The sequence below is a fragment of the Thermobia domestica genome, chromosome 6 (assembly GCF_964235325.1).
Source record: "Thermobia domestica chromosome 6, izTheDome1.hap1.1, whole genome shotgun sequence".
Lineage (NCBI taxonomy): Eukaryota > Metazoa > Arthropoda > Insecta > Zygentoma > Lepismatidae > Thermobia > Thermobia domestica.
In genome coordinates, this window is record NC_137459.1 from 12,891,385 (window position 1) to 12,903,813 (window position 12,429).

The following is a 12,429-nucleotide window of genomic DNA, read 5'->3' on the forward strand; positions in this document are numbered from 1 at the left end:
CCCATACGAACAAAGCAATCTTCCGGATATACAATACTCCGTAAGGACAATCTTCCTGCTATATAATACTCCCTAAGGGCAATCTTCCGGCTATATAATACTCCGTAAGAGCAATCTTCCGGCTATACAAATACTCCGTAAAGGCAATCTTCCGACAATACAAATACGAACAAAAGTAAAGTAGGCACGTAACCCAGTTTAGCTGGTAGATTCGATTTCGAAGACCACGCCCAATATTCGCAACTGCAATCTTTTCCTCTAACAGTCTTTCCAACTGTCTTTACTTAAATTTTCAACATAATTTCAATACTTTTTTCTTCCTTCCTTTCTAACATTTCTTTTTACTTTTTCTATAATTTTAAAAAGAAGAAAATAATAAACAAAATCAATGATTCTTACATATCCAATAGCGACTCTTACAACAAAATATGTTTAACTCAATCTAATTTACAAAGTTTTTATCCTTCATTCGATTGAATACTCTTGTGTCGTGTCCATATTCGTCGGCCTCATTCCGCACGAAGTCGACGCGGCACAAACCCCAGCAGAGATGCAATATGCAGTTGATACCTTATTCACAAGTACCATCGCGATGGAATCCATGCCCTTCCAGAACGTCGCCAGAAGGTTGTCGATGCTGATGGGGACTATTCTTGATCTTTCTGGTACGTCTTAGGTGACATATCGATGTTCGAAGATGGCAGGTGAAAAAGCGACAGAACTTTCTTGGTTACCTTTATAATTAGTTAAGTTAAACAATATACTAAATATTTGTTGTTCTGCATGAAGTGTTCTGCATTTAGGTGTTCACTCGTCCGCTTGTGTATCAGTCTTCTGCACCTTTGGAAAAATCTTATAGTTGTTAAATCTAATTATTGCGAAGCTTAAGTACTTTGCTGTAATTTCACCAATTACACTCTAATAGTTGCTACCAACAACCTAACTATATTTTCCACCAGACTCCAATCCACGTGCAGACAATAACTGTGTTTGATCTCGAACATTCATAACAAAAAAACATAGTTCCCACGTTGGATAGATCATGCATTTATTCTCAACATTCAACTACTTGGCACAATATCTATTATACATCTTCTTAATATAGCCAAAACTCATTCCAATAATCTCTAGGCAAGACAAACATTATTTTCCTAGAAAACAGAAGTTCCATGAAACAAAAATGTCCCGCTTCCACTATACTGTAATAACTTTCTTCTTCTTCTTTTTTACTGTTCTACATTCGTTCTTCTCAGAACGCTACATCCTCCCACCTTTTTGATTGCGAATAGCAGTCAAAACAAATACCGTAATGGAACATTTACAACACGTCCACTTCTAGTGACTACTTTTCGTTCATCACCACTTGGCTCTGCCATCGATTCTTCACCTGTTCCAGAGTTTTCGATCTTCTCAACAGTCTTAGACGAAACCTGTTTACTTTGATCGGTCGGAAACACTATCTCTAAAGGATATAATTTCTGTATAGGTCGAGTTAAAACTCCACTTGATGTTTTCACCTTTACCACTCGAACATGACTATCTACACCAGGACACAATTCTATAACTCTCCCTAGTGGCCAGTTAATTCTTTTCTTATCTTCCGTTGCTACCAAAACAACATCTCCCAGATGCACTTCTCTACCATGTCCTTTATCCCATTGCTTTTGCACCAACAGACTTAAGTACTCATTTCTGAACCGGTCTCGCAATTGTTGTCTAATAGCACTCAACCTCTTGTATCTCTTGATCAATTATGTGTCTTCCACTCGGTCCAGGTCAGGCACTCCAACTTCTTGAACATCATGTATGAACATAGCGGGTGTTAAAGCAACAAAATCCTCAGTGTCCTCAGATATATACGTCAAAGGGTGACAGTTAATTACGGATTCGCAGTCACATAAAACAGTAGACAACACCTCAAAATTCAAGGAAGCTTTTCCTAGTGTTCTTCGCAACAGATTTTTCAAGGTACGTATAATTCTCTCCCACCATCCACCCCACCATGGAGCTCCTGGGGGAATAAATTTCCATTGAATTTTATATACAGAGCAACTCAGTTCTATTTCTTTCCAATCAATAGACTTAAACAAATTAACAGTGCCAACAAAATTCGTTCCATTGTCACTGTACACTACCTTTGGTCTACCTCGTCGTGCAATAAATCTTCTCATTGCCAGCATGAATTCACAGGAAGACAAGGAAGACACTAATTCTAAATGCACAGCTCTATACACCGCACAAGTAAATATCACTATCCAAACTTTATTTCCATCATTCAATATAAGCGGTCCTGTCAAATCAATTCCTGTTATCTCAAATGCTAAGGCATCACGCACTCTATCATAAGGCAAGGGACTTGTAACTGCAGTCATTCTTCCCGCGTCTTGTTTCCTACACGTAACACATTTTCGAATTACATTCCGTACAGTTTTTCTTCCTCGCAATATCCAGTAATTTTCTCTTAGCTTACATAATAAAATTTGGGTTCCTGCATGGTTCATCCTAACATGTTCCTCCATAATCATTCTGTGAACTAACTCATGATCTGATGGAAGTACAAATGGACTCCTGAAGTTCTCTTTATCATCTCTTCTAACAATCTTCGTTTTGACTCGGATCAAGTTTTCTTCGTCCTTGAAAGTCATCAACGTTGTAGCGTTCTGAGAAGAACGAATGTAGAACAGTAAAAAGGAAGAAGAAGAAAGTTATTACAGTATAGTGGAAGCGGGACATTTTTGTTTCATGGAACTTCTGTTTTCTAGGAAAATAATGTTTGTCTTGCCTAGAGATTATTGGAATGAGTTTTGGATATATTAAGAAGATGTATAATAGATATTGTGCCAAGTAGTTGAATGTTGAGAATAAATGCATGATCTATCCAACGTGGGAACTATGTTTTTTTGTTATGAATGTTCGAGATCAAACACAGTTATTGTCTGCACGTGGATTGGAGTCTGGTGGAAAATATAGTTAGGTTGTTGGTAGCAACTATTAGAGTGTAATTGGTGAAATTACAGCAAAGTACTTAAGCTTCGCAATAATTAGATTTAACATTTTTGGCGCATCAGCGTGGGGCATAGAGTTTCGCATTTTATATATTGCGAAGTGATAGTGTAACTAGTGAAACCACGATGGATAAGTTAATTGCATTACGGAAACCCATTCGTACATTGTATACAAGGACTATCATTAGTGCAAAAGAAGAATTGAAGCAGAGTGATCCGAATGAAGAAAAAGTAAGAGTGTATATTACGAAGTTAAATAGGCTGAGTACAGAACTTGCTGATTACGATACAAAGATTCTAGAGCAGTTGGCAGAAGAAGTAGAAGCAATTGACGTAAGTGTATGTGAAAGTGAATATAACAGCATAGAAGAATATAAGTCAATGTGGGACGAAGTGCAAGTGTTATATGAGCAGCTCATTAAGTCACAGTACGAGAAAAAAAGTGAACAAGGCAGCAGTAATAGTTCAACTGGTTGTGTTAATTCATGCAAAAAACTGAAACTACCCAAATTAGAGCTTAAGAAATTTGGAGGACAGATTAGCGAATGGCTAGGCTTCTGGGGACAGTTTAAGAGAATACACGAAGACAAGGACATTGACAAAGAGGACAAATTTCAATACCTACTGCAATCTGTTGTACAAGGTACAAGAGTCTGGGAAGTAGTAAACAGTTATCCTCCTACAGCACAAAATTACGACAAGGTCATTCAGAGTTTGAAGAACAGGTTCGGTCGTGAGGAATTGTTAATTGGATACTATGTCAGAGAATTGTTAGGGATTTTGATACAGAATGTTTCAAACCAATCCAACAAGCTATCGCTTCCTCGTTTGTACGATAAATTAGAATCACAGTTGAGAGCATTAGAATCGAATGGTATGGATAGTGATAAGTTCGCAGCAGTACTGTTTCCCTTAGTTGAATCATGTCTTCCCGAAGAATTCTTACGAGTATGGTTAAGGTACTCAGGAACTGATACAAGGAGCACTGAAAATGAATCAGTTGTAACGTACAGTGATAAAATGAATCAGTTGTTGAAATTTTTGAAAAATGAAGTGGAAGGAGAGGAAAGAATCGTTCTAGCACAAACAGGCTTCAAGGTATCAAGTAGTAAAACAAGTTACGCAAAGAAGGAAATGAGAATTGAAAACAAAATCCCCACAGCTAGTAATTTGTTGTCAAGTCATAAATTGGATACAGAAGCAGGTAAGAAGTGCTTATTTTGTGAAGAATCACATCGTGAACAGAACTGTTCCAAGGCCCGTGACATGTCACTGGACGAGAAAAAGAAAGTTCTTTTGCACAATAAATGTTGTTTTTTGTGTTTTCAGCCATATCATCAAACAAAGTCTTGTAAAGTGAAGGTCAACTGTTTTAAGTGTAAACGAAATCATTTTTCTGTGATGTGTCCAGTGAGTGTGGAAAGAAAAGGTAAAAGTACCGGTGATTGTAAAGAATCGAAAACGTGTACGCTTACAAACCAAAATCACTGTGATCAATATTTGTTACAAACTGTGAAAGTAAAACTGAATGTGAACGGACAAATGTGTGAAGTAAGAGCTTTAATAGATAATGGTTCTCAGCGCTCTTACATTCTGAAACGGGTCGCAAGAGAACTGAATCTTAAAACCCAAAGAAAAGAAACCGTGAAACATATGTTGTTTGGCGGAGTTGAAACAAATAAGGAACAGCACAATTGTTATATGATCACTGTCTGCGACATGCAAGAAAAGTTTTCATGTGAGTTAGAAGTGTTGGAAAGATCTGTTATTTGTGTTCAAATACCAAGTTTGAAGCCAGGACCATGGGTTGCAGAAATGAAAAGAAACCAAATTTGGCTGTCAGATTTCGGAGGTCATGACACAGAAATAGAATTATTGATCGGTGCAGATGTGGCTGGTCAACTTATGACAAATAAAGTGCATAAGTTAAAATGTGGATTAGTTGCTGTTCGAACTTTGTTAGGCTGGGTTATGATGGGAAAGGTGCCGATAAAGAAACAAGATAGCTGTCATGAAGTTTCAACATTAAATGTTATTTCACTATTGACACAGAATGCAAATATATCAGATTTGTGGAAGTTAGACACATTAGGAATTTTGGACCCAACAGAAACAAAATCCAGAAAAAAATCGGATGAAGCGGCTTTGAATCATTTTAAAGAAACTGTACGAGTTAATGAGGAGGGACGGTACGAAGTCAGTCTTCCATGGAAAGTTTGTCACCCAGAACTACCTGACAACCGAATACAAGCAGAAAAAAGATGTGTTTTGGTTACAGAAAAATTAATTGTAAATGGAAAGTATGAAGAATATGAGTCCGTGTTCAATGAATGGTTGCGAGATGGAATAATCGAAGAAGTGCCACCAGATGAGGTTACAGATTCAGGATATTATCTCCCGCATAGAGCTGTTTTCAAAGAAAGATCAACGACTAAAATTAGACCAGTTTTCGACGCTTCGTGTAAAGTACGAAATTCACCTTCGTTGAATGATTGTTTAGAGAAAGGTCCCAACCTTGTGGAGTTGATTACTGACATTTTATTGAGATTTCGAGAGCATAAAATAGGGGTAATATCTGATATTAAAAAAGCATTTCTACAGATAGCTGTTAAAAAGGGGGATTGTGATTTTTTGAGATTTTTGTGGTGGAGGAATTTTGCTGAAAGAAACTTAAAAGTGCACCGGCATCGTAGGGTAGTTTTTGGTGTCAATTGTAGTCCATTTATGTTAAGTGCTGTTATACAGTTTCACTTAGAACATGTTTCTTTAGAGTACAAGGGTACAGCTAAAAAGTTGAAAGAATCATTTTATGTTGACAATTGTGTTACATCAGTGCGTAATGAAGAAGAACTCACCTCATTTATTGAACAAGCTAAGAAGTTATTAGCTGAAGCACAATTTGATTTACGTGGATGGGAATATAATAGTGTAGATGATAACAGTGAAAATCATGACAGTACCAATGTTCTAGGCATGTATTGGAACAAGCAAAATGATGTTATTATGTGTGATCTGAATAGTTTAAAAGGTGTTGAAGAACCTGTGACCAGAAGGAAAATGTTGGCGGTAGCTCATAGCATATTTGATCCATTAGGATTCCTGTCACCTGTGACTTTAGTACCTAAACTTTTGTTACAAGACAGTTTCCGTAAAAAAGCAGGATGGGACGAGGAAGTATTTCCTGAAGTAAAACGAAAGTTTGATCGTTGGGTAAAAGATTTATATCAGTTAAAACAAATAGCAATACCGAGATGTTTGTCGGTAGATGAATCAAGGAAGTCATGATCTCTGCATATATTTTGTGATGCTTGTCAGTATGCATATGCTTGTGTTGTATACTTGAAAAGTGAACATAATGGTAAAGTCGTAGTTCAGTTGGTAGCCAGTAAGGCACGTGTTGCTCCTATGAAGGAAATAAGCATCCCTCGTCTTGAGTTGTTAGCATGTTGCATTGGTCCACGTCTGGCGAATAATATTATTAGTAGTTTGAAATTAAATATTCCCGTGAATTATTGGACTGATTCTACAACTGCGTTATATTGGATTCGAAAGAACGAACCATGGAGTGTGTTCGTGTTCAATAGAGTCAAGGAAATTCGTTCGTTGAGTGACATAGCGTGTTGGAGGCATGTACCTGGTCATTCTAATCCTGCGGACATTCCCAGCAGAGGTTGTAATGCCGCAACTTTTGTGAAATCCCGTTGGTGGGAGGGACCGAATTGGTTGAAGTTAAGAAAACCTGATTGGCCCACAGAAGAAAGCGCTTGCGACGAAGTTGAAATAAATAAGGAAAGAAAGAAGACAGTGGTTGCGATGACTGTACAGTGCGAAGATGTGTGGTATTTGAGACGTTTCTCCAAGTATCAAAATGTGTTGCGTATGATAGCGTGGATGCGCAGATTTATTATAAATTGTCGGACTGTACCGGTTAACAGAAATGTCGGAGAGTTGACTGTACAAGAGCTCAACGCTGCAGAAAGGCGGTTAATATATCTCATGCAAAAAGAGAGTTTTAATGACAACAGTGAGAAATTGAATACGTTGATGACTTTCAACGACGAAGAAAACTTGATCCGAGTCAAAACGAAGATTGTTAGAAGAGATGATAAAGAGAACTTCAGGAGTCCATTTGTACTTCCATCAGATCATGAGTTAGTTCACAGAATGATTATGGAGGAACATGTTAGGATGAACCATGCAGGAACCCAAATTTTATTATGTAAGCTAAGAGAAAATTACTGGATATTGCGAGGAAGAAAAACTGTACGGAATGTAATTCGAAAATGTGTTACGTGTAGGAAACAAGACGCGGGAAGAATGACTGCAGTTACAAGTCCCTTGCCTTATGATAGAGTGCGTGATGCCTTAGCATTTGAGATAACAGGAATTGATTTGACAGGACCGCTTATATTGAATGATGGAAATAAAGTTTGGATAGTGATATTTACTTGTGCGGTGTATAGAGCTGTGCATTTAGAATTAGTGTCTTCCTTGTCTTCCTGTGAATTCATGCTGGCAATGAGAAGATTTATTGCACGACGAGGTAGACCAAAGGTAGTGTACAGTGACAATGGAACGAATTTTGTTGGCACTGTTAATTTGTTTAAGTCTATTGATTGGAAAGAAATAGAACTGAGTTGCTCTGTATATAAAATTCAATGGAAATTTATTCCCCCAGGAGCTCCATGGTGGGGTGGATGGTGGGAGAGAATTATACGTACCTTGAAAAATCTGTTGCGAAGAACACTAGGAAAAGCTTCCTTGAATTTTGAGGAGTTGTCTACTGTTTTATGTGACTGCGAATCCGTAATTAACTGTCGTCCTTTGACGTATATATCTGAGGACACTGAGGATTTTGTTGCTTTAACACCCACTATGTTCATACAGGATGTTCAAGAAGTTGGAGTGACTGACTTGGACCGAGTGGAAGACACGTTATTGATCAAGAGATACAAGAGGTTGAGTGCTATTAGACAACAATTGCGAGACCGGTTCAGAAAAGAGTACTTAAGTCTGTTGGTGCAAAAGCAATGGGATAAAGGACATGGTAGAGAAGTACATCTGCGAGATGTTGTTTTGGTAGCAACGGAAGATAAGAAAAGAATTAACTGGCCACTAGGGAGAGTTATAGAATTGTGTCCTGGTATAGATAGTCATGTTCGAGTGGTAAAAGTGAAAACATCAAGTGGAGCTTTAACTCGACCTATACAGAAATTATATCCTTTAGAGATAGTGTTTCCGACCGATCAAAGTAAACAGGTTTCGTCTAAGACTGTTGAGAAGATCGAAAACTCTGGAACAGGTGAAGAATCGATGGCAGAGCCAAGTGGTGATGAACGAAAAGTAGTCACTAGAAGTGGACGTGTTGTAAATGTTCCGTTACGGTATTTGTTTTGATTGCTTTTCGCAATCAAAAGGTGGGAGGATGTAGCGTTCTGAGAAGAACGAATGTAGAACAGTAAAAAAGAAGAAGAAGAAAGTTATTACAGTATAGTGGAAGCGGGACATTTTTGTTTCATGGAACTTCTGTTTTCTAGGAAAATAATGTTTGTCTTGCCTAGAGATTATTGGAATGAGTTTTGGCTATATTAAGAAGATGTATAATAGATATTGTGCCAAGTAGTTGAATGTTGAGAATAAATGCATGATCTATCCAACGTGGGAACTATGTTTTTTTGTTATGAATGTTCGAGATCAAACACAGTTATTGTCTGCACGTGGATTGGAGTCTGGTGGAAAATATAGTTAGGTTGTTGGTAGCAACTATTAGAGTGTAATTGGTGAAATTACAGCAAAGTACTTAAGCTTCGCAATAATTAGATTTAACAAACGTCTTCAATTTCTCACTGTTATCATTAAAACTCTCCTTTTGCATAAGATATATTAACCGCCTTTCTGCAGCGTTGAGCTCCTGTGCAGTCAACTCTCCGACATTTCTGTTAACTGGTACAGTCCGACAATTTATAATAAATCTGCGCATCCACGCTATCATACGCAACACATTTTGATACTTGGAGAAACGTCTCAAATACCACACATCTTCGCACTGTACAGTCATCGCAACTACTGTCTTCTTTCTTTCCTTATTTATTTCAACTTCGTCGCAAGCGCTTTCTTCTGTGGGCCAATCAGGTTTTCTTAACTTCAACCAATTCGGTCCCTCCCACCAACGGGATTTCACAAAAGTTGCGGCATTACAACCTCTGCTGGGAATGTCCGCAGGATTAGAATGACCAGGTACATGCCTCCAACACGCTATGTCACTCAACGAACGAATTTCCTTGACTCTATTGAACACGAACACACTCCATGGTTCGTTCTTTCGAATCCAATATAACGCAGTTGTAGAATCAGTCCAATAATTCATGGGAATATTTAATTTCAAACTACTAATAATATTATTCGCCAGACGTGCACCAATGCAACATGCTAACAACTCAAGACGAGGGATGCTTATTTCCTTCATAGGAGCAACACGTGCCTTACTGGCTACCAACTGAACTACGACTTTACCATTATGTTCACTTTTCAAGTATACAACACAAGCATATGCATACTGACAAGCATCACAAAATATATGCAGAGATCATGACTTCCTTGATTCATCTACCGACAAACATCTCGGTATTGCTATTTGTTTTAACTGATATAAATCTTTTACCCAACGATCAAACTTTCGTTTTACTTCAGGAAATACTTCCTCGTCCCATCCTGCTTTTTTACGGAAACTGTCTTGTAACAAAAGTTTAGGTACTAAAGTCACAGGTGACAGGAATCCTAATGGACCAAATATGCTATGAGCTACCGCCAACATTTTCCTTCTGGTCACAGGTTCTTCAACACCTTTTAAACTATTCAGATCACACATAATAACATCCTTTTGCTTGTTCCAATACATGCCTAGAACATTGGTACTGTCATGATTTTCACTGTTATCATCTACACTATTATATTCCCATCCACGTAAATCAAATTGTGCTTCAGCTAATAACTTCTTAGCTTGTTCAATAAATGAGGTGAGTTCTTCTTCATTACGCACTGATGTAACACAATTGTCAACATAAAATGATTCTTTCAACTTTTTAGCTGTACCCTTGTACTCTGAAGAAACATGTTCTAAGTGAAACTGTATAACAGCACTTAACATAAATGGACTACAATTGACACCAAAAACTACCCTACGATGCCGGTGCACTTTTAAGTTTCTTTCAGCAAAATTCCTCCACCACAAAAATCTCAAAAAATCACAATCCCCCTTTTTAACAGTTATCTGTAGAAATGCTTTTTTAATATCAGATATTACCCCTATTTTATGCTCTCGAAATCTCAATAAAATGTCAGTAATCAACTCCACAAGGTTGGGACCTTTCTCTAAACAATCATTCAACGAAGGTGAATTTCGTACTTTACACGAAGCGTCGAAAACTGGTCTAATTTTAGTCGTTGATCTTTCTTTGAAAACAGCTCTATGCGGGAGATAATATCCTGAATCTGTAACCTCATCTGGTGGCACTTCTTCGATTATTCCATCTCGCAACCATTCATTGAACACGGACTCATATTCTTCATACTTTCCATTTACAATTAATTTTTCTGTAACCAAAACACATCTTTTTTCTGCTTGTATTCGGTTGTCAGGTAGTTCTGGGTGACAAACTTTCCATGGAAGACTGACTTCGTACCGTCCCTCCTCATTAACTCGTACAGTTTCTTTAAAATGATTCAAAGCCGCTTCATCCGATTCTTTTCTGGATTTTGTTTCTGTTGGGTCCAAAATTCCTAATGTGTCTAACTTCCACAAATCTGATATATTTGCATTCTGTGTCAATAGTGAAATAACATTTAATGTTGAAACTTCATGACAGCTATCTTGTTTCTTTATCGGCACCTTTCCCATCATAACCCAGCCTAACAAAGTTCGAACAGCAACTAATCCACATTTTAACTTATGCACTTTATTTGTCATAAGTTGACCAGCCACATCTGCACCGATCAATAATTCTATTTCTGTGTCATGACCTCCGAAATCTGACAGCCAAATTTGGTTTCTTTTCATTTCTGCAACCCATGGTCCTGGCTTCAAACTTGGTATTTGAACACAAATAACAGATCTTTCCAACACTTCTAACTCACATGAAAACTTTTCTTGCATGTCGCAGACAGTGATCATATAACAATTGTGCTGTTCCTTATTTGTTTCAACTCCGCCAAACAACATATGTTTCACGGTTTCTTTTTTTTGGGTTTTAAGATTCAGTTCTCTTGCGACCCGTTTCAGAATGTAAGAGCGCTGAGAACCATTATCTATTAAAGCTCTTACTTCACACATTTGTCCGTTCACATTCAGTTTTACTTTCACAGTTTGTAACAAATATTGATCACAGTGATTTTGGTTTGTAAGCGTACACGTTTTCGATTCTTTACAATCACCGGTACTTTTACCTTTTCTTTCCACACTCACTGGACACATCACAGAAAAATGATTTCGTTTACACTTAAAACAGTTGACCTTCACTTTACAAGACTTTGTTTGATGATATGGCTGAAAACACAAAAAACAACATCTATTGTGCAAAAGAACTTTCTTTTTCTCGTCCAGTGACATGTCACGGGCCTTGGAACAGTTCTGTTCACGATGTGATTCTTCACAAAATAAGCACTTCTTACCTGCTTCTGTATCCAATTTATGACTTGACAACAAATTACTAGCAGTGGGGATTTTGTTTTCAATTCTCATTTCCTTCTTTGCGTAACTTGTTTTACTACTTGATACCTTGAAGCCTGTTTGTGCTAGAACGATTCTTTCCTCTCCTTCCACTTCATTTTTCAAAAATTTCAACAACTGATTCATTTTATCACTGTACGTTACAACTGATTCATTTTCAGTGCTCCTTGTATCAGTTCCTGAGTACCTTAACCATACTCGTAAGAATTCTTCGGGAAGACATGATTCAACTAAGGGAAACAGTACTGCTGCGAACTTATCACTATCCATACCAATCGATTCTAATGCTCTCAACTGTGATTCTAATTTATCGTACAAACGAGGAAGCGATAGCTTGTTGGATTGGTTTGAAACATTCTGTATCAAAATCCCTAACAATTCTCTGACATAGTATTCAATTAACAATTCCTCACGACCGAACCTGTTCTTCAAACTCTGAATGACCTTGTCGTAATTTTGTGCTGTAGGAGGATAACTGTTTACTACTTCCCAGACTCTTGTACCTTGTACAACGGATTGCAGTAGGTATTGAAATTTGTCCTCTTTGTCAATGTCCTTGTCTTCGTGTATTCTCTTAAACTGTCCCCAGAAGCCTAGCCATTCGCTAATCTGTCCTCCAAATTTCTTAAGCTCTAATTTGGGTAGTTTCAGTTTTTTGCATGAATTAACACAACCAGTTGAACTATTACTGCTGCCTTG

At 37.6% G+C, this 12,429-nt stretch overlaps 4 protein-coding genes across 4 annotated transcripts; 2 read left to right on the plus strand and 2 right to left on the minus strand.

Annotated features, from left to right (window-relative positions):
* Positions 1-1,751: 1,751 nt before the first annotated feature.
* Positions 1,752-2,645, minus strand: LOC145687119 (uncharacterized). The gene has a single exon (XM_081760576.1). It carries the CDS (start codon positions 2,643-2,645, stop codon positions 1,752-1,754), a length of 894 nt encoding a protein of 297 aa, XP_081616702.1.
* A 1,761-nt stretch (positions 2,646-4,406) lies between these two features.
* LOC145687120 (uncharacterized) lies at positions 4,407-6,290 on the plus strand. The gene has a single exon (XM_081760577.1). It carries the CDS (start codon positions 4,407-4,409, stop codon positions 6,288-6,290), a length of 1,884 nt encoding a protein of 627 aa, XP_081616703.1.
* Positions 6,291-6,410: 120 nt separating this feature from the next.
* On the plus strand, positions 6,411-8,402 carry LOC145687121 (uncharacterized). Its single transcript, XM_081760578.1, has one exon. The coding sequence runs from the start codon at positions 6,411-6,413 to the stop codon at positions 8,400-8,402; it is 1,992 nt and encodes a 663-aa protein (XP_081616704.1).
* Positions 8,403-9,591: 1,189 nt separating this feature from the next.
* On the minus strand, positions 9,592-12,000 carry LOC145687122 (uncharacterized). The gene has a single exon (XM_081760579.1). It carries the CDS (start codon positions 11,998-12,000, stop codon positions 9,592-9,594), a length of 2,409 nt encoding a protein of 802 aa, XP_081616705.1.
* Positions 12,001-12,429: the final 429 nt, after the last annotated feature.

Bases quoted from the DNA above. Each gene is read 5' to 3' on its own strand.
- LOC145687119 (XM_081760576.1), bottom strand. From the start codon at position 2,645: ATGACTTTCAAGGACGAAGAAAACTTGATCCGAGTCAAAACGAAGATT.
- LOC145687120 (XM_081760577.1), top strand. From the start codon at position 4,407: ATGTGTCCAGTGAGTGTGGAAAGAAAAGGTAAAAGTACCGGTGATTGT.
- LOC145687121 (XM_081760578.1), top strand. From the start codon at position 6,411: ATGAAGGAAATAAGCATCCCTCGTCTTGAGTTGTTAGCATGTTGCATT.
- LOC145687122 (XM_081760579.1), bottom strand. From the start codon at position 12,000: ATGGATAGTGATAAGTTCGCAGCAGTACTGTTTCCCTTAGTTGAATCA.